This window comes from Pseudopipra pipra, chromosome 2 (assembly GCF_036250125.1).
Source record: "Pseudopipra pipra isolate bDixPip1 chromosome 2, bDixPip1.hap1, whole genome shotgun sequence".
NCBI classification, from domain to species: domain Eukaryota; kingdom Metazoa; phylum Chordata; class Aves; order Passeriformes; family Pipridae; genus Pseudopipra; species Pseudopipra pipra.
In genome coordinates, this window is record NC_087550.1 from 40,853,545 (window position 1) to 40,874,345 (window position 20,801).

At 37.3% G+C, this 20,801-nt stretch overlaps 1 protein-coding gene across 1 annotated transcript in view; it reads left to right on the plus strand.

Moving 5' to 3' along the window:
- The window catches only part of ARHGAP42 (Rho GTPase activating protein 42), a 149,756-nt gene extending 129,250 nt beyond the window's left edge, over window positions 1–20,506 (plus strand). Inside the window, exons 18-24 of the mRNA XM_064645138.1 lie at window positions 1,181–1,340; window positions 4,578–4,722; window positions 6,789–7,169; window positions 8,213–8,369; window positions 9,454–9,516; window positions 14,936–15,015; window positions 15,228–20,506. Coding sequence (XP_064501208.1) covers window positions 1,181–1,340; window positions 4,578–4,722; window positions 6,789–7,169; window positions 8,213–8,369; window positions 9,454–9,516; window positions 14,936–15,015; window positions 15,228–15,316 — 1,075 coding nt within the window. The 3' untranslated portion in view covers window positions 15,317–20,506. The remainder of the gene's footprint in view (window positions 1–1,180; window positions 1,341–4,577; window positions 4,723–6,788; window positions 7,170–8,212; window positions 8,370–9,453; window positions 9,517–14,935; window positions 15,016–15,227) is intronic.
- The last annotated feature ends 295 nt before the right edge of the window (window positions 20,507–20,801 follow it).

Below are 20,801 nucleotides of genomic sequence, written 5' to 3' on the forward strand. Positions count from 1 at the left end.
GAAGATAGGCATTTTTTTACTTGCCTCCAGTACAAACCCCTTTCCCATATTTCTCCTTCTTCTTGATGTAAATGGGGTACTAAAATGTTCCTATCCCAAATATGAGGGGAATGCTTTATAGATTTTACTGTTTCTACATTTTAAAAGGTACAAGAGTTTATTTAATTGTGTAGGAAATTGCTGAAGATGCTCATCTTGACAATGGTAGGAGATAGCAGTGAGAAGGAAAAGGAAAGTGTGAACAAGTGCCTCAATAACTAATTCCATTTGGTAGCAGATGCAGTAAAATTAAGCATTAAGGAAATTATAAAATCTTGACTTGGCATAATATTCCTCAGACATGAGGCAATAGGACAGCTTTGAAATAACTGGCAGTTATTTTAAAGGGTTTATGATGATAGGGCTTTTATTTGGCAAATCTTATTTGTAAGGAGAGAGAAGAGGCTTTGAGGATTACTGATTGATGGTTTTCATTTTTCTATCTGATAAATTGTTGGTAAAACTAAATTTCTGAATTCTGCATTAAGAAGAAAAAAAGAAGAGGTAAAATAAGTTACAACAGAATATACAGAAGCAAAAGGTTATTATATTTCAAAGCCAGATGTCATTATGATCATCTAATGTTATCTATTCATAGAAACAATGATTTCACTGAATCCATTGATTCTGTGCTTTCATCATATTAATAAAGAGATCCCATTGCGAAATAAGTATTTTCAGAAACTAGGTTTCTTTCCTTTACGTGAAAACTAAGGTATATGGTTGACCTCTGTTATCACATACTAGTTTCAATCAATCCAACATAAATTATTTAAATTCCTGTATAACTATTGGAGAGATAGGTGCCTGTTCTAAGACTCCTAAACTTTAGGTGGTCTGGATCTCTCTGTGGAGACCTCCAAATATAGTTGCCTTTTCCTATCGGTTTTGTCAGGAACTGAAATACTCTAGGAAGATGTGCTCATTACTATTAAGCTATTGCAGGATAGGAGCCTTAATGGAAGTATAGTAGTTGTACTACACTGTATTTTGACTCTAGTAAAAGTGGAAGTTTTAAAAATGTATTTAAAAGGGAGGCATGAAATTGTAATTTTGTTAAAAAATAGTCTTAGGGTTTTGCCTGTTTAAATTGTAGTTTAGCAAATCAATTTAATTGCATATTTTTTGTGTTTATTTAAAGGGTATCATTGCACAGTCAGCAAAATCTAATGACTGTATCCAACCTTGGTGTTATCTTTGGACCAACTCTGATGAGAGCCCAAGAAGAAACCGTGGCTGCTATGATGAACATAAAGTTTCAGAATATCGTCGTTGAAATTCTGATAGAGCATTATGAAAAGGTAGAAAGAAATTATCTTTTTGGTTATGAAATGGAACTAAGATCTCATTTTCACTACCATCATTAAGTTCTTAAGAATAAAGAGTCCAACATTTGTAGAAGGTCATTGATCGAAATAATACCTTCCTCCCACCCCATGCTATGGATCTGTATTCCTAGCAAGTCTTTTGTGGATGTGCAAGGTACAGATCCAAGGCATAATCTCCCATGGTTTGAAAGAGTTGCTCTAACTCTTCAGTTGCTTTCTGAAGACTGTTGTGACCTCCTGAATCTAAAAACAGAACGAGAAAGTCATAACTTTGCTCCCAGCTCCTCCATCTCTCTTATGGTACCAGTGTATGGAGGTTCACTCCGGATGAATGCATAGATTCTTCTCTAAATGCATCAGAACAGAGTCTTTCTGACCATTGCTATCCTTAGGGATGTCAGTTGCACAGCAGAGATCTAGTCCCTGGAAATATTGAGAAGGCCTTGAGAAGGAAAACACATGAAATCTTAAACACTTACTTTCATTCACTACAAAAAGGGCCGGAAGGAGGACCCAGGAAACTACAGGCCTGTCAGCCTGACCTCAGTGCCTGGCAAGGTTATGGACCAGATCATCCTAAGTGCAATCACACTGCACCTACAGGATGGACAAGGGATCAGACCCAGCCAGCACGGGTTTAGGAAGGGCAGGTCCTGTCTGACCAACCTGATCTCCTTTTATGATCAGGTGACCCACCTGGTGGATGAGGGGAAGGCTGTGGATGTGTCTACCTGGACTTCAGCAAAGGCTTTGACACCATCTCCCACAGCATAGTCCAGAAAAAGCTGGCAGCCCACGGCTTGGACAGGGGCACTCTGTGCTGGGTTAGGAACTGGCTGGAGGGCCGGGCCCAGAGAGTGGTGGTGAACAGGGCTGCATCCAGTTGGCAGCCGGTCACTAGTGGTGTCCCCCAGGGATCAGTGTTGGGCCCGGTTCTGTTTGATATCTTTACTGATGATTTAGATGAGAGGATTGAGTCCACCATCAGCAAATTTGCAGATGACACTAAGTTGGGGGGGAGTGTTGATCAGCTGGAAGGCAGGAGGGCTCTGCAGAGGGACCTGGACAGCCTGGAGAGTTGAGCTGATTCCAACGAGATGAGGTTCAACAAGGCCAAGTGTCAGGTCCTGCACTTTGGCCACAACAACCCCATGCAGCGCTACAGGCTGGGCACAGAGTGGCTGGAGAGCAGCCAGGCAGAGAGGGACCTAGGAGTTTGGATTGACAGGAAGCTGAACAGGAGCCAGAGTGTGCCCAGGTGGCCAAGAAGGCCAATGGCATCCTGGCCTGGAACAGGAACACTGAGGCCAGCAGGACTAGGGAAGTGATCCTTCCCCTGTACTCTGTGTCGGTGAGGCCACATCTGGAGTACTGTGTCCAGTTCTGGGCCCCTCAGTTCAGGAAGGATATTGAGGTGCTGGAGCAAGTCCAGAGAAGAGCAGCAAGGCTGGTGAAGGGACTCGAGCACAAGTCCTATGGGGAGAGGCTGAGGGAGCTGGGGTTGTTCAGCCTGGAGAAGAGGAGGCTCAGGGGAGACCTCATCACTCTCTTTAACTCCCTGAAAGGAGGTTGTAACCAGGTGGGGGTTGGTCTCTTCTCCCAGGCAGCTATTGGTAAGACAAGAGGGCACAGTCTTAAGCTGTGCCAGGGGAGGTTTAGGTTAGGTATTAGGAAGAAATTCTTTACAGAGAGGGTAATCAGGCATTGGAATGGGCTGCCCAGGGAAGTGGTGGATTCTCTGTCCCTGGAGATTTTTAAGATGAGACTGGATGTGGCACTTAGTGCCATGATCTAGTAACCAGGGCAGTATTGGATCAAGGGTTGGACTTGATGATCTCAGAGGTCCCTTCCAACCTGACTGATGCTATGATTCTATGATTTTATGAATTGCAGGTATCAGCTTCACTGAAAAGCCTCCTCAGATTTTTTGTTTTAATTTTAAACTGTTTAATTTCAAAATTCAGCAGAACAGTCAAGATCTCTTTTACTTGATAAAAGAAATTTTATCTTAGTGGTCTCTATTGATCTATATCATCTTCTCTGATGACTGACAAAGTGAAAAAGCTTCTAGTTTTTTTCGTTACTCATTACTCAGCCAAGGGGCAGTTCCCAGTCAATACCAGGATCCCCTGCACTGATTGGTGAGTAAGTGCTGACAGTACGGCTTGGTATCATCAGTTGTATTTCATAGGGACTCCTCCAGTTGTATTTCATAGGGACTCCTCAAAATGGATATGATACTGATAGCCTTCTTGACTTTGACTCCCAAAATATATATTGCATTTTCCCAACGTTGAGTTTTCCCTCCAGAAAATAATAGCTCATTCAATACCAAGACTACTGCTATACAACCATTCTCCCTTGCTCTATTTCTGTGTCTACAGACACATTTTTATGTTGATGTGCTACTCACTAGTGCTTAATACAGCTTTAATGTACTTCAAGAGCATCTCAAGATTTTCATTAAAGTATTTCCTACTGTGCAAGTATATTTGCTTTCTTCCACTTCTGTGAATGGCATGGAGGTGTCTTTTTGTGGTTCACTTCATCCTCTTTAGGGAATACCCTATTGCTAGAGGGTCCAGAAATCCTTGCAGAGACGTCTTCTGGTATAACATGGTAAAAATTTTTTTTCTGCAGCACTGAAGTGCAACATTGACCAGTAGTAGCAGTGGCATGTAAAAGATAAGAACCAGGAGATACCTTAAACATAAAATTGTTCCACATCAAACTTGACTTGTTTGGCCAAATAAAGTGGTTTTCTGAAATGCAAACTGGATTGTAGTAAGTTACAACTATGACATTTTTCTGTGGCATATGGAAACTTTCACTGGAACACAGAGAAAAAAATCAACCTTGTCATAATATTTTAAAAAATATATTACTTCTTAGGCAATAGTCAGTAGTAAACACTTATTTTGTTTTACAATTTCAACTGTAAAGCCCTTCTAACAAGGGCTAGAAAATAAATCTATTTCAACAAATATATAATTAGTACAGCTACTAAGTACAGCTCAGTATTGTGGTTCTTGAGTTGTAAAATGACATCAGAGCAAAGCTTCTATTCTGCGAATTTACTCTTTCGTAATGTATGAGATTGTTACAGTGTTAATTTCAGGCACAGCAGTGAGGAAAACAAATTGATTAATAATGGAAGTGTAAGAGTACCTCTGTTTAATGTCATTTTTTCCCTTTTTTTAAATCATGCAGATATTTCACACTGCACCAGACCCCAACATTCCTCTTCCCCAACCTCAGTCCCGATCAAGTTCAAGAAGGACAAGAGCCATTTGTCTCTCCACAGGTTCACGTAAACCCAAAGGAAGATATACACCATGTCTAGCAGATCCTGACAGTAAGTTTGTCCTTGTAGACTGGTTGTCTTCCTTTTTATGTCTTATCTTTTAACTTTGCCTGAATAATATCCAATAGATGCTGTATTCCAATAATCATAAGCATAACAGATGGAGTTTTTTCAGCTTTTTAACCCCTGTGAGTCACAGCCACACTGTTGACTGACTGCATTCCTCACTTCTCTCAGATGAGGAAGAATGTTTGGTTTTAGGCAAGTCTTGCATTGCGTACATTGCTCAACATCATTTAAAGTAGACTTTATATTCTAATCTAAATTTAATCCACTTTGAAACTCAAAAGTTCATTATATGAAGTTCATCTCGTTTCCTTGCAAGATGATGGGTAAGGCTGGGAAACTGTAAACAGAATCTTTCCTCTCCTCCTGTAACAAATGTAATTCAGTCAAGGTTAGCTTAGGAGACCAAACCCATCACTTGGCTATTTTCACATGTATGAAACTGTGGCCCTTGGTTCAAAGTCAGCCACTGCCTAGGTTGCCAAAACCAGTGAAACTTTGTTAGGTTTTCTGGAATAGAAACAAACTCTAATATTCCTAGAAGAAGCAGTGTACATATCATATGGCTTACTGTTTAACAGCAGGGAGCTATGTCTATAATCAATTGATGCTTAGAATGCTTATTCACTTTTATGTAGATGTGACTATTAAAAAGTTTCACTTCATTCATTTTCATCTAATGGACCACTACTTTTTTACTTACTGGTCGTGCCAGTAAGGAGTATTGAAACTTTATAAAAGCTTAAGTTGCTAACAGTTCCACTACTGCAACAGACTTCCTAAAGAACTTAGGTGTCCCTTGGCTCCCCAGGAAGATTTACATGAAACTGGTTCAGTAAGTGAATCCACAGTTAAGGTGTATCTGTTCTTGAAGATCTGTAGTAATTCTGAAGTCTGCAATTTTAGGAAATGTGTCCTTGATATATTCTTGCACAGGTGCTGCATTTTCCATAGGTCTATGTTACAAGTTTCATGCCAGTGAGAGTTTAAATACTACATGAGATCAATAGCTCCCTACCCATGGATTACCAGTGTGAATGGCATGGGATCCCAAGTAAGAAGTTACAAAGGAACAGTCAGTTATACTCGACAGAGGACCAACTGGTCAAGTTTCAGGCATTTTTTCACTGTGTAACTACAATGAATGAATAATAGCATTAACAAGGGACATTTCTCTGCAAGTATTTTGCAGATCATATGCAAGCTCATACTCCTTCAGACTGTGCATGGGAACATTCAGGTTGGAGATCTGGAAGAATTTCCCCATTGAAAGGACTGCCCAGGGAAGTGGTGGAGTTGCCATTCCTGGAAGTGTTCAAGAAACAACTTGATGTGGCACTTAGTGCTATGGTTTACTTGATATGGTGGTGTTCTGTCAAAGGTTGGATGAAGGTCTTTTCCAACCTAAATGATTCTATGATTTCTATGATTCTTCATTCAGACACATCTCGTGCTGGCGATTTGATTGCCACTAGGTCTGATCCAAGAACTCTCCACTTGTGCTTCACTTGTTAGCTCAAACTCAACACTTCTGTAAACAAGTTCCAGTTAAGATCTTACTTGTGCCTGGAAGGCTGAAGCAGAAGCAGAGGTACTCTTCTTGCCAAATATCACAATATCAGACAAGAGACAGCCTTGGTTCTGGCAATTGCAATTTCTGAAATACTAGATGGTTTTAAGTTGTCATTTAAATGAAACATGGACACAACTGTATTGCAGGAAATAAAGGAAATCTGTATGGCATGAGAAAAGAGATAAAGATTTCAAATGGTAGGGAATTATAGAAAATTATTGAAAATGCATCTGGCAAAAAAATGCATTAGCCAATCATGCAATTTTCAAGGTACTAATGGTCTCTAAAGGAACAAGATGAGTCTTCAAGTTGGAAATAAATAAATGAGTTGTTTTCCTTCTGCAGAAAACCACAGGTTAATGAATTTGATGACAAGTAAGGTACAAAAGAGCTAAAGGTGACATGAGAAAAATGCACATGATTAGAAAATGTAAATTATTTTTTTCTCTCTTTTCCCCCTCCCCTCCGTCCTCCCTAGGTGACTCGTACAGCAGTAGCCCAGACAGCACTCCCATGGGCAGCATTGAATCTCTCTCTTCTCACTCCTCTGAGCAGAACAGCACCACCAAATGTACACCCTCCCAGCCAAGGGAGAAATCAGGAGGGATTCCATGGATTGCCTCTCCTGCTTCTTCTAATGGCCAGAAAAGTTCAGGCCTGTGGACTACAAGTCCAGAATCCTCATCAAAGGAGGATGCAACCAAAACAGATGTGGAGTCAGACTGCCAAAGTGTAGCTTCTGTCACTGGACCAGAGAATGCTTCTCCACCAACAGACCTGACCAAAAAGAGTTCCTACAGTCTGTCTGGGCTGAAAAGGTCTTCAGCATCTTCACTTAGATCAATTCCATCAACTGAAGGTAACTTCCAAGGCCTTTTAGCACTTCAGTGTTAACTGATGCATCAGAAAACAAGAGATGCATCTGAAGGCTAATTATACTCATTAATATTTTTATTTTTTTTAGGTTTTGTAGTATGTTCTTTCAGTTTTCAAACTGATAGAACATATTTCCATTGCTTGTTACCTGCACAGTTCACACAGCTTAAAATATATGTTTCTTGCAATTTAGATCACTCTCTAGCCTTCTATGGTTCATCTATAAATTATAATTTATGATATAGAATAATACTGAATATTAGCAATATTAATAATATAGATATTGTTCTTATACTTTGGGATCTCTTTATATTATGACAGCTTTTAAAGCATTTTTAAGCATCAGTTGTTCTTTGGAATAAAGAAAGAGAGAAGCAGATGCATTTCTTGTCTTGTAGAACATTTAAGCAAAAAAAGGCACCAGTCCACCTTAAAGAATACATGGGGCCATGCCTTTTTTTCATTGAAAGGTCTTCTTTTGTGTGCAATACAGTCTGTACACCTATAGATTTGTTTTATCAAGTTACAATAGGAATTGTTTTAAGCAAGTCATGGTCATTTATTCCTAAGTATGTTTTTTAAAGTGCATGAAGCTTCTCTGCATACTGAAATATTAATTCTACAAATTAATGTGGTCTGATTTCATGGTGGATGCTGCTTTGATCAGATGACTTCCTGAGAACCCTTACTACATGATTTTTTCTACAATTTTATCCAGTGTACTACTTTATAAATCTGTTTATTGTCACTTTTTAGTGATTGTACTATCTAGCCATTTAATTGCAATGTAATTTTTTAGCCCTCTCCATTTTAATGTCATTTCTTCATTCTTGCTGTTGGTTCTTCTCCCCTGGCTTAGTGCCTGAAAGGCTGTTTCTTCTCTCTTAGTAAGTACTTTCTATACCTGTTTTGACTCCTAAAAAAAAAGAAAAAACCAACAGCAAAACCTTTGCTTTGCATGTTACATGTTGTAAAACAATTTCAAATTAACTTTAATATTCCCTATAATTTCATTGTTTTCTTTAGGTAACAAAAGTTGCAGTGGATCTATACAGAGCTTATCTTCAACAGATACCAAAGATACGTTAAAGGCTCCTCCAAACCCTGATTTGCCTCCCAAAATGTGCAGAAGATTAAGATTAGATACTGCATCGAGTAATGGCTATCAAAGACCTGGATCTGTGTAAGTCATTATGGCCCTTTGGAGATTTGTGTTGTTACAGTATTGTCTACTAGAAAGTGATTCCAGAGAGGTACATAAGTAGTTGAAAAAGCATCCATGAATACTTGATTTTAATATTGCTGTATTTGTGAATTAGTTATCTAGTTTTGTTAAAATTGTAAACAAAGGAGATGGCACAAAATCTGTTGAAGTCAGTTGAAAGATTCCTGTTGACTTAATTAGACTACAGATAAGGTGGAAATTTATCTTTGGAAAGTGATTAATATTATTATCTCTGGCTCTCTTTGATGTTTCAAGGAGCAGAAATGCTACTTACTGTCCATGCTGTTACATCAAGAAGACCATCAGATTTTATTTGTATAAGTCTAAAATTAGAGGAAGGATAATAAAAAAATCTGCTCTGAAATTTCTTCAGTATCTGCATGTTAAATAGCTGATTTCTAACAGTTGGGGTTTGGTGGGGGGGAGGTTTATGCTGAAAGGAGGATAGTTCTGAGCAATACAGGTTATAATTTAGTTTGTTGAGATTTGGGTTAACAGTGTTTCTCAGTGCTTTTAGAAGACTTCAAAGTCTCTGCTGTAATTCTGACTTTGACCTGGATATCTCTGTCCTCATGAACAAGTGATTTCCAGACCTGCAGAGCACCAAGAAATTCTCCAAATACTGCAGGACATCATTCAATCTCTCCACTTTTTAAACTGAAAGGGATCATAGTAGTCATTTAACAGACTGTTGTGTCTTACTTAAGCAGAGAATCCTGCACAGCTTAGAGTTCCAGCATGGTAGTGACAGACTGTCAGTAAAAGCATTTCCAACATAAACATAGGATGTTGAGGTTTCCATTGGTGACTCAGCAAGGCGCTAGAGCATGGGGAAGTCAGCAGCCCCAAATAGGTTATGCCCCTAAGAATTCTGCTGAATTGGGATGTAAATTCAGTTTTTGAATTTCCTCTCTTTCTATAAGTGAATAATTAAAACAATTTTTTAAAATATGGCTATGTCTTTGGATGGTTAAAAGTGAAAATAGTTTGTGTATTTAATTAATGGCTGAAGTATAAAGCAAGGTGATGCTTTTATTTTCAGAGTGGCTGCAAGAGCACAGTTGTTTGAAAGTGCTGGTTCACTTAAACAAGTTTCTTCAGGACGGTAAGCACTTCATACCATTTAACATTCTGTAAAATCCTTTCTGTGTTGGCTTCAAAGGTTCACATTTATTTGTTGGATTTGATTCATTCTTATATTTAAGGTGTTTAGAATGTTCTGATAAGTGTTCGTCTAGGAAGCAGTATCTTCTGTACATTACTACCTCACAATTAATAGATTAAAGCAGATAATCTATTAAATGGATATGGGAAAAAGGCCATCTCTCTTTTTTCACTGTCCCTGCTTTTCAAGTTCTTTGAGACAGATCGCAGGTTTTTGTTCACCACTTTGCTCACTGATACATCAAGGAACTGTTACACTGATACATTTTTGGAACTGTTGAGGAATGAAAACAAGATGTCAATCCATGAATTCAAAGGTAGTAACCTAAAGTAGCACAGATGAAGGAAGATACCAACATGCTGAGATGTGTGGCCGTGGAATGTGGCTGTCCTCTGACAGAACCAGCAGGGGAGAGAAAGGCCCACTGATTTTGTTGGAAAAGCAGCTTATAGGAATCAAGGTTATTCTTATTTTGTGTAGTACGTGAACTCTAAGATGACCAAAAAAGAGGGTGGCAGGGGAGGCAAGGCATATGAAAAGAGCAGAGCAATAATTTAAGGAAGAAAGGTATAAATGAAGGGACTGGAATGCTCTTAAGCCAGTGCCTTAAGCCAAAAGCAATGACTGCTTCACCAGTCCTGCATCATTTCACCTCCAGCACTGTTCCTTCTCTTACTTTATATTACTTCCTTCTTGCAAGCTCTCCCCTGTTGTTCCCTCAGAGCGTGTGCCACCTGTATCTGTATATAAAAAGCATGTAAGAAGCAAAAATCTGACAAAGGAAAAATGCAGCATTTGATAATGGATATGGAGAGCAGCTAACAAAGCCAAAAATACTGAAAGGCTGAATAGCTCCTCTACTGAAGCCTTCCTAAGAGGATAAAAGAACCACAGTAGCAAGGAGAATGGAAAATGAGAGGTCAGCAGGCAAGATGAGGAAGAAATCAGAAGTAGCTCAGCTGTTCTTACAGTCCTGCATAAGTCTGAGTATGATTTTGCAGTTCAGAGCCAGCTTTTATTACCTGCTTGTTATGAAGGCTGATTTAAAACCTTGGGCTAGTCTTTTTTTAGTTGTTTTTTTTTTTTCTATGAAGTATGTAGAAATTGTGGTAATTACATCTTGATCCACCCAGTAGAAAGGTCTCCTTTGTTCATAACTACTATCCAACGAGTATATGCAGGGCAGAGCGTAAGACAATGTATTTTTAAGCTACCTGGTTTGATACCAGAAATATTCAAGTCAAGGTAGTGTTGGACTCCATGCAGGGGTAATTTACCCTGCTAAAATAACTAGAAATTTTGAGACAGTGCTTACCTATGCATTATAGAATGTAAGTAACTTCATTGCTGCTTGAAGCATCTTTTGCCTGTTGTGGTCATTTGTATAGTAGGCAGATCAAAAGTACCTATATGGCTTTGCAGTCTCACATTGTTTTCTGTATTCCAGCAGATAATTTTGCACTTGATGCATTACCACCACAGTGTCTGAGTCCTACTTAATTCGTCTTCCAAGCAGCTTTTGCAACCCTCTTTTCTGGCTTTGTATAATGCAATAGCTCTATTATGAGTGTGTGTGTCCTGTTTTCTCTCCTTCTATTACATGAGTATATGCCCTACACTACAGATTTTTTTTTAGTCAGAAAGACAATAAGAGATCACAGTACAAGTGTTAGGATTGGACAGGGAAACACAAAATGTTATGCAATGTCCAGCCTATGCTCTCTTTTTCCAATTCTAGAGTTAATTTGACTTCTCAGTCTTCCTATTCCTTCCCTCCTGACTTCAAGTTTATTATACATCAGTCTCCCTCACTGTGGTATTAAGATACTGTGTACACTGGGACCAATCTCCATTGCTAATCTAGTATGCACTTGAAAGAGGTGAATGAGTTTCCTTACTATTTTCAAAAATATTGCAGTTATATAACAGCCATAGTCAGGCCTGAGGTCTCTTTATTGCAGCTTCTGTACAGAAATGCACCAGCATATAATTCCTGACTCTACATTTTCTTAACTTGGATTTAGAGGTACACAGAAAGATAAGTCTCCTGAAGTAAGAAACTGCATTATAAGAAGAAGAATTTTCATTAGAAAAATGAGAAGGAGGAGTAGGTGACAGTGAATGGCTCTGCTCTTCAGCAGGATCTCTAGGTGCCAGGATGGGACTTCAGTAGGACTAGACTGACATTATGAAGCCCTCTAGACCCATGCTCCCCTCCTAAATATATGATTAAATATCCTTTTCCAATCATTCTTCTGTTTTTATTTTCATGCTATATTTAAACATCTGGAAGGCCTTGCCCAGGCCAGACCAGTGCTTTCTGCTCAAACTTGGTTGTAAGTGTGCCATCTCCAGGTCTCTATAAACCTTTTTTCTTCCTGTAGAATAATATTAACTGATGACTCATCTGAGAGAGATTCATATGTGTTCCCTCATTCATTCCTCTTCTGGCATTGTCTTGCTAGACTAAAAACTCATTAGGACAGGAGCATAGTTTTAAAGCTTGTTTATATATTTTGAAATAGTTCTTAATACTATTATTATTATTAGGGCCTCAGGTATTGCTGACTGCATGTAATCAAGCAAAAGAATTTATAATTTAATGAGTACTGATCCTTTGACTGCTAGTATGTTTATCATTATGGACTCAAAACAAATGTCACAGAAAGTAAGGAATGGAAAATGCATTTTTCTTATCTGGAGTCTGTCTGATAAAGTCATGGAAAGAAGGAACTTCTAGGAAATGTGAATAACATTTTCTGAAATTGTTTTTTTTTTTCTCTGCCCTAAACAACATGAATCACACTCTTCTCAGATTATTAACATCATCTTAAGAGAACTGTAATAGATGATGGTGATGTTATCACATGCTTTTTAACAAACAGCCTTGTTTGTGGGGAGGACAACATTAACACTATAAGTAAGAATGTCTGTTTTCGTAATTACAAACAAAATGCCCAAGAACCTGCAAGCCCTTTTCATGGTCAGTGCTTCTAGCTGCATAGGGTTGAAGTGAGTAATAACTAGTATGAGAACCTAAATAATCTAAAATCAAGTGTGAAGGCAATAACCAGTGGCTTGAAAATTGCTCCAGAATTATGAGTAAATATTCTTAAATCTGTCCCTCATTATACCATCACAGATGGCTGTAGATAACGTTGGGCTGTAATTACTCAGCATCAGGAGCAAAGTAATGGGAAGAATTCTGTAATTCATTAGCTTTTGGCAACTGAATTCTTTTTTTTCTGTATCTGTCTAAATGTCAAATGCTGAAAAGCTTTCTCTTTTCAGAACGGATGATTTTAGAGGACTATAAAGACAGAGTCCATGTTTTCTTATCTTGTTTTTACTTTGAAGTTAAACATACTTGGATCAGGTAAAATTGGAAGTTGAAAACAGAATAGTTTAGTGGACTATTAGAGAATATAGAAGAAAATTGCATTAATTTTCTTAACAACTTCTAAGGGCAATAAAAACAATGTCATATTTCAAGATTAACTTAAATAATTCTGCCTCACATTTAAGTATTGCCTGAAATGTCTTTTGTCACAGTATTACTCGGATGTCCCATTCTTAACATGGGCACCTGGCTTGATAGTCAAGTTATTCAGGTTTGAAATCACCCCCCGTGCTTTAGTAAATTTACTACCTATTACCTTACGTTCATTGCAACTGTAATTATTGTTAACAGTTACTCTATGTTTTATATGTGTAAAATTCATGATTATGCCACACAGATGTATTGGGTTTGCATGACAAGAGGTCATGCCAGGGTCAACCCACCACAGACAGGCAGTAGCTGTTTCAACATACTGTTACAGATTTGAGTCAGGATAATTAGAACATCTGTAGTGTTCTTTGTTGACTTTGAGGAAAAAAGAGATTAAATAATTCAGGTCTAGTTTATGTGTGACCTTCAGTAAAAGTCATCTAATTTCCCTCTGTATATTTCAGTCTATATTATGTAGATTATTATGTATAAATATGTATAATTATGGAGAGTAATGACTCTTCACACCCATCTTGTTGACTGTAGATGGCAAGTTATTCATAACAGGCACCAAAGAAGGTGTCTTGAAAAAGTGCTACTTAGAGCAGTCTATACCAGCCAGGGAGCAAGCTAACATTTAAGAAAAGGGACAAACAAGGATCCAGTGCTCATCTTGTTCTAGTTAGCTCTGGGGATGTAATCAGAATGATAGTAATAAAAATTAGAAATGTTTCCAGCATGCTGAAAATAAGCTGCCCTTGGATATCATGGGCCCAACTCAAAATGCTTGATCTCCTCTGAAAATCTCGTCCTGAGAGTGTAATCCTTGACGAGTCATTTGCTTGCTTAAGACAAAGGCAAAATATACCAGTCATAAATCTGTCCATAAATTAGTCCAGTCATAAATCTGTTTCAGAGAATCAATAGAAAAAATTTTTCTTCAGAGGGAGAAATCACTTCTGGAAGGCTCACACATTCAAACTTTGGATGTTCATCCACTGTTATACACTTTTAAAGATTCAGATGAATAATGCTAATGCTTATGATGTGGCACTGTTAATTAATCTAACTTACAACTCTGTTATCTCACTATTTTGGTAGAAATACATGGTAGATCACATGTCAATTGCATATACACACTCTTCAAAAGTATGCAGAAAATATTAAACTTCACCACAGGTCACATATTAGGTCAACTTGCCATCACATCTTAGAAAAGTGAAATAATCAACAAGTTCGTCTTCACTTGATATAATGTGGGTTTAAAGAAATTCAGAAAAACTGGTGGCTCATATAAAATTGTTCTGAGTGTATAAGTTAAAGGTACTAGGTAAAGTGCAGGGATCTAGAGAGAACTCCTAATTTCCATCTTCATCTTCAAACCCTCATTTTGTACTTTGCAGAATTATAATGCTAGAAGCCAAGAGGTGACTTTTTCTGTCCTTCTTCTTTGGAACAGAATCATCACTCCTTTTTGTCTCACATTTACCTTCTATGTAATATTTTGCTCTGTAGACCAATCAGCAATAGTTTCTCACAAGCTATGTTTTTAGACCTTTAATGACTTGATGATCACTTTCTGTCTCCAGGTAATGCATGACTTGCTTCAAAGAGTATGCTCATTTGAATGACAACTTCATTTTAAAAGTTCCAAATTATATTCCTGTTTAAATTTCTGCAATAACATGCTTGTTAACTCCAGTGAGTTTGAAGTTATTGTATAATTCTGCTCTTCTGAACTGCTGTGTAACTGGTCATTATCATTTGTGCAGTTGCTTATTTCTATATTTCCCAGGTTTTAATTTAATTTCTTTGTACATTTTTCGTTGTTATCTGATTTATTGCAAGCCTGTATTTTTTTCCTTTCAGGCAAGCAAAAGCCATGTATTCCTGTAAGGCTGAGCATAGTCATGAGCTGTCTTTCCCACAGGGGGCAATATTTTCCAATGGTAAGATATCTTTTACATTGACTTATATATTTTAAAAAAAACTATAAAAAACCTGAACTGTATCCACAAAATGAGAGCATAATTCCATTTTCAGGTCTCAGGTTTTGCCCTGATTTTTCAATTGCTCTTGAATAAATACTATATAAATAAATATATGAAGCATGTATATAATTTTTTAACAGTGCTAATTAGTTATGTGTTTTCTTTTGTAGTGTATCCATCAGTGGAACCAGGATGGTTAAAGGCAACTTATGAAGGCAAAACAGGACTAGTTCCTGAGAATTATGTTGTCTTCCTCTAGTAATCTTTAGTGGACAGCAATATCTTCATGGTATCCATGGTAACAAATAATAAGCACTGTGATTTTTATCTGACACAGATATGGGATCAGCCCCTTAGCTGAGCGGTAGATTTCCTTCAGATGCTGCAGCTGCAGGTTACACAGCTCCCTGTCAATGGAACAGAATGTAATGAAACAGTTAACAGTTTCTGTACTGAAGACGGTACTCTGCTTAAATAACTTCCATTGTTTGCAAAAGGTTGTTCTGTTCTTCTTTTATGGGTAAGGAACACTAGAGCAATAAAATAAAAAAAAGTTGCTGTTTAGCTGCAGACTTTCAGGTCCAAGGATGTTGCTCACAGAAGTGTGAAATTTAGAGGCAATGCGCTCTATGACATCTCTTGCAATCTCTGTTTTTTAATATGGAAAATCATGGATTTTTTCATAATGTAAGTACTGCTTCTATTGTGATCGGAATTCTCCATTAGAAAACTTGATTCTAAAATTAGTCCTAATCATTTCAAATAAGAAATGAGTTTTCTGTAAATTAGAAGTTTGAACTTCTGTTAGTCATTGAGATTACAATATGGTAGAGGATTTATGCAGCTGATAATGTCAGTTTATACACTGCCTGAGCAGTAAGTGCTCGTTCAAAATGTGATGTGTTTAATGAATGTTTCGTTCAAATACTTCTTAAATTTATTTCTTTCTTTCTGTATCAGTATAAATAATATTAACAACTTTTATTTCCATGATACCCATCATCTGGAAGGTATTCTCAGTGTATCCGAAAACAACATCTGTAGAAAACAAGGAGATGCTGAATCTGGACTGACTGGAAGTCTTGGGAAGTGAGCAGTGAAAAACAGCAGTATGTTTTGAAACCTGAGATAAATTGTAACTGATTCTTTTTCCAACTTTTTTCATTGCAAATAAGACAAGTGGCCTGTGAACTAGCCAATTTTATAAGCTATGAATGCTGAAAGCTCTATGTAGCAATAAAATTTAGTATTATTTAGTATTATTTCTCCTGACTTCTACTAAAATATTTGACAAACAATTCTCCTTCCACAGAATAAAAAATACTTACTTTTTAAATGTGGTGTAAAGACCAATTGTTTGATTCTGGTAGAACTGAAGAGAAAAAAAAAAACAAAGTCAAAGAAATCCCTGAAACATTAAGCAGCTTTCTCAGTCTGAGCATCTTGTATGCCTTGAGGGAAAACATGCATTGCTTGCTTGGCTGCTTACCATGCCTGATTGAAAACGAGGATATTTAACCTTTATATTAGTATTTCTTCAACATTAGTGCTTCCAGGAGAATTTACTGTTTCATAAAACCATCTAAGCTTAGTTTCATAGACCTGTCCAGGCTTAGTTCTTTCTTCAGGAGCAGAAATCATCATACAAATCTTCTGCTGATTTCTAAGTTGTACACTACTTCCAGAAAATTCAAGGAAGAACTTCTGTTAGGACTAAAAACATCCACAATTTTTTAACTGCTTCTTTTTTCCTTCCATAGCCTTTTGCTTGTTTAAATTAGAAAATCAAATTTATTGCCAACATAAAGAAGCACATCAGAACATTCTTTACTTATATGTATAAGTATATATATATACTTATATATATTGTAGTGCATGATTTCTTCAGAGCAATTGTTAGAATTCAGGCCAGTGGCAGAAGCCTGCAGGATCCTTTTCCTCATTAATTCAAGTATCAAGTGGTGATCAGGGAAGGAGAGAGGCCCAAAGAGCATCCTTCCAAAAATGGTCTAGTTTTTTAGAGCGGGAGTCTGGGCAAGGCTGATTGCAGGCAGTTGAGGACAGACCCCTTGAATTAGTGACTGAGTGACTTGAGTCACCCTAAACAGTTTCATTAGTCCCAAACCATGTTTCACTTCACCTTAAGTCCAGACCATGCCCAGTGCATTGTGATGAAGGGTTGCTCTAGATGTCACTGACAGTGAAGGTCTTTTCGAACCTGATTGAGTGTTTTTTGTTTTAAGGCAAGCCAAGTTTTCTTAGTGTAAGCTATGCTTGAAACTGCCATTGCCCTGAGAAGATGAACATGGTTTTGATTGTGCTTCTGCTGTATTTCACAATTGAAAAACTGCAGACTGTCAAAAGGCTTACCTCTGGTGACCTTCTTAGAAGTGCTGCTGCAGGCAAAATGGAGCAGAAAGAGAAGCAGAGCTTTGAGCAGAGGCTGGAGATCCAGCACATCTCACACAGGCAGAGAAATGCAGTGGTCTGGGCAAAAAATCCCAACTTTTGTCTATTGCAGGGAGTCACTGGCAGACCTCTATTAAACATCCTTTGATGACCCCTCATACCTCTCAGAGGCAATTTAATTGTTGTGAAATCTTGTAGAATGGTGAAATAGAAAATGTTTGCTCCTACTTGCTTTGTTCTAGCCTTATTTAAAAGTAAGCAGAAATAAACCCCTAAGCTTAGGTAATTTCACATCCCCTGTATATGTCTCACAACTTTCCAATATTATGTTTTGAAACCAGCTGATCTGGGTGCAAGCTATAGGACTCAAAGATGCCAAGTTCATAAAACATTTTGTAAAAATGCAAAACTGAGTTAGAGATTCAGCAAGAAGAACCTGCAAGTGCTGAGGCAAAGGTTGTAGAAAGACTTGGAGGAATCCCTGTGTGGGAGAAGTATTTCATCTGTTCTGATGCATTCATCTCACATTAGACACAAATTTGGATTTCAGAAGACAACTTCATAAGAAACTGGATTCCATTCATGTGCTGCTCACAAAACAAATCTGTATTTTCCTCCCTAAGACTCTGCAGCTTTTTCAGGCCCTTCTTCTGTACAAACCATAATTTTTAAGTAGTTTATCTTAAAAATAACATTTCCACCTGAAAAAGGTCATGCCCATTCTTACTCACTCTCCAAGAGTAGGGGTTTTCATTTTTTGAAATCTTCTGTGTTTTTTCTTTTACTCTGCTTTGCAACATGTAGTAGCACTTTCTGTATAATCTCACTGCTGTTTTGTGGATGCCCTAGCTCTTCCCTGACTTTCAAAAGGGAGTTTATCTCTGCAAGAAGCTGTACAGTGAACCAGAAAGTAAGTAGGGTGCAAAGACTGAAATGGGGGTGAGGGCAGCACCAAAGCTTCTCTAATGATGACACTCTCGGGCCTGACCAAAAATCCTTTCTGATAATAGCAAAGAATCAGAAATCCATATAGCATTTAAATGAAGATATAATATCTTGATAGTGCCTTACCAGAAAATTAGGCAATCTGAACTAAATTAGTTCATAGTATTGATTTAATGTTTTTTATGAAAGTTAGATTTACTGTACAAGGAAAGGTTTCAATTTTTTTTAATAATTATTCTTATATTTCCTAAAAGGATGCAGCAGGTTTTTTTCCAAAATTGACTGTAGAACTCAAGGTAATGACACATTGTGATTGCTGTTTGTCTTGTGGATATAATGTCTGTACCCACAACATATAACAACAAATAATTAGCCATTTTTTCTTTGTCAAACCTTTTGATACATGTTGCAGCACAACATGAATCAAATTAATAGTGTGAAGGACTGATATATTGTATGATAAATATGTAAAGTATATTAATATTTTATAGTCACACTTTTTATTAATTATTATAAAGATTAATTTTTTTGTAATTGCTTGTATTAAATTGTTCAGTATTAAAATGTCCTTGCCATATTTTGGCATTTAGATTTATATGTAACAAAACTCTTAAATTAAACCATAGCTATCACTTATTTCCCTAACTAATCTATAATGTTCATTGTACAATTATTTCCAGGAAAAAAAGATGCACAGGTTTGCTGACCAGTGCTATTCTATGATAGTAATAGTAACTTATTTTCCTTTTATATATTTTCTGGTGCTAACCTCTATTCTTTGGCTGTAATTGGATTGAATTGTAATATGCCTTTAGGAAAGACATGATAGTAGAGGAAAAGTTGCAAAATTCTGCAATTCAGAACAATTATTACAACCAAAAAAAACTACTGTATGGCAGTAATTGGATTTTTTTTGTTAACTTTTCTCCCCTGACCTATTTTCTACTTAATAAGATTGCATCAGAATAAATAATGAAACTAAAAAGCACATTGTTCTTTATACTCCTTTTCTTAAAGCAGAAGTTTGTGCAATTTTGGATTGAGCAGCCAGAAGAGAAATCCCAGTAGGGGAGCACATCCTCCAGACTGGGGTGGATCTTCTCTACTGATGGAAACTGTCAAAGCTCTAGTGAAGTCAAAGACAGACCTTTGACAATTTATAGTGAGGGTCTGTTGGCAAGAAGCCCCCAGAATGAAGATGGAATATTCTGTTAATGGGATAATGTATGATACATTGTCCTTTCCTTCAGCAGAATGCCCTGTATGAATCACTTAGTAACCAGAGGTCAAGCTGTAGGCAACCTTAGTCTCTCTCTTCCTGGTCACAGAGCCCTGACAGCTGCTGCTGCAGCAGCCCTTCCAGTTCCTGCTCGTGCTAAAGTCAGACTGTCAATCAGGCTGTACCTGTAACCATTGGGAGGTCTCTTTTTTTTGGTTAAGATTTTGAATGGGCTTTGGGAGTTTGCTTTATTTTGTTTTAATAAGGTGCTTGGTATCGAAACTATTTTAGTCACTGAGGATCATATCGGTTTTTTAATTGTCCTCTGTGTGGCAGTATTTAATAAGACATTGGATTATCCTTGTTTTATTAAGTATATGGTTCTTCAGTCCTTGGATGCTTCAGCTGAAAGCTATTTTGCATCTGAGCTTTCTGCAATTTTTTTGTTGTGAATTGTCATCAAAGTTCTGGCACTAAAGATAGCACCATTATCTCTGCGAGAGTTTCTGTTGGAGCAAAGGGCAAAGCAGCTGAGCAGGGCACATAGATAGTTTCAATTTTTGATCATATTTATGACAACTTTGGAGGTATTAGAGTTTATAGGGGTTACTTTAGATGCTATATGGTATTTTAATAGGAAAGTATATACAATCATAACTATATATTTAATAAAGCCCTACTAAATTATCTTATTGAACTCTCTGTTTATTTTGTAGTGTGGTTTCAATAATTATCTGCACTCTGTATATATCTACATGTAAATAACTAGCATGACATGCATAAACTGACTTGCAGACATAATTCTATGTTGTATGTTACATGTATTTCAAAAATTTGAAAAAATGTTTTTCAGAATAAAAATGCTTTCTACACAAACTGATTTCTTTATTGTTTTTAAATTTGGGCTCTGATTCAGCCTTTTCTTTTTTCCAAGTAATAACACTTTGGCTCTACTTCTACCCATACCTGCATTTTAGAGTAACATTTCACCCCTGAGGATGCTTTACAAAGAGGATGTCGTTCGTACTGTTGAGCAATGGGTATATGAATACCAGACAATAGTGTGTCATCCACTGTCCTGGTCATGTGGAAGTTTCCAAAGATGTGGCTTTTGAGGAAAAGAAAATGACAGCTTTGGATGTTAGGTATCAAGAAGTACAGCCCTGTGTGG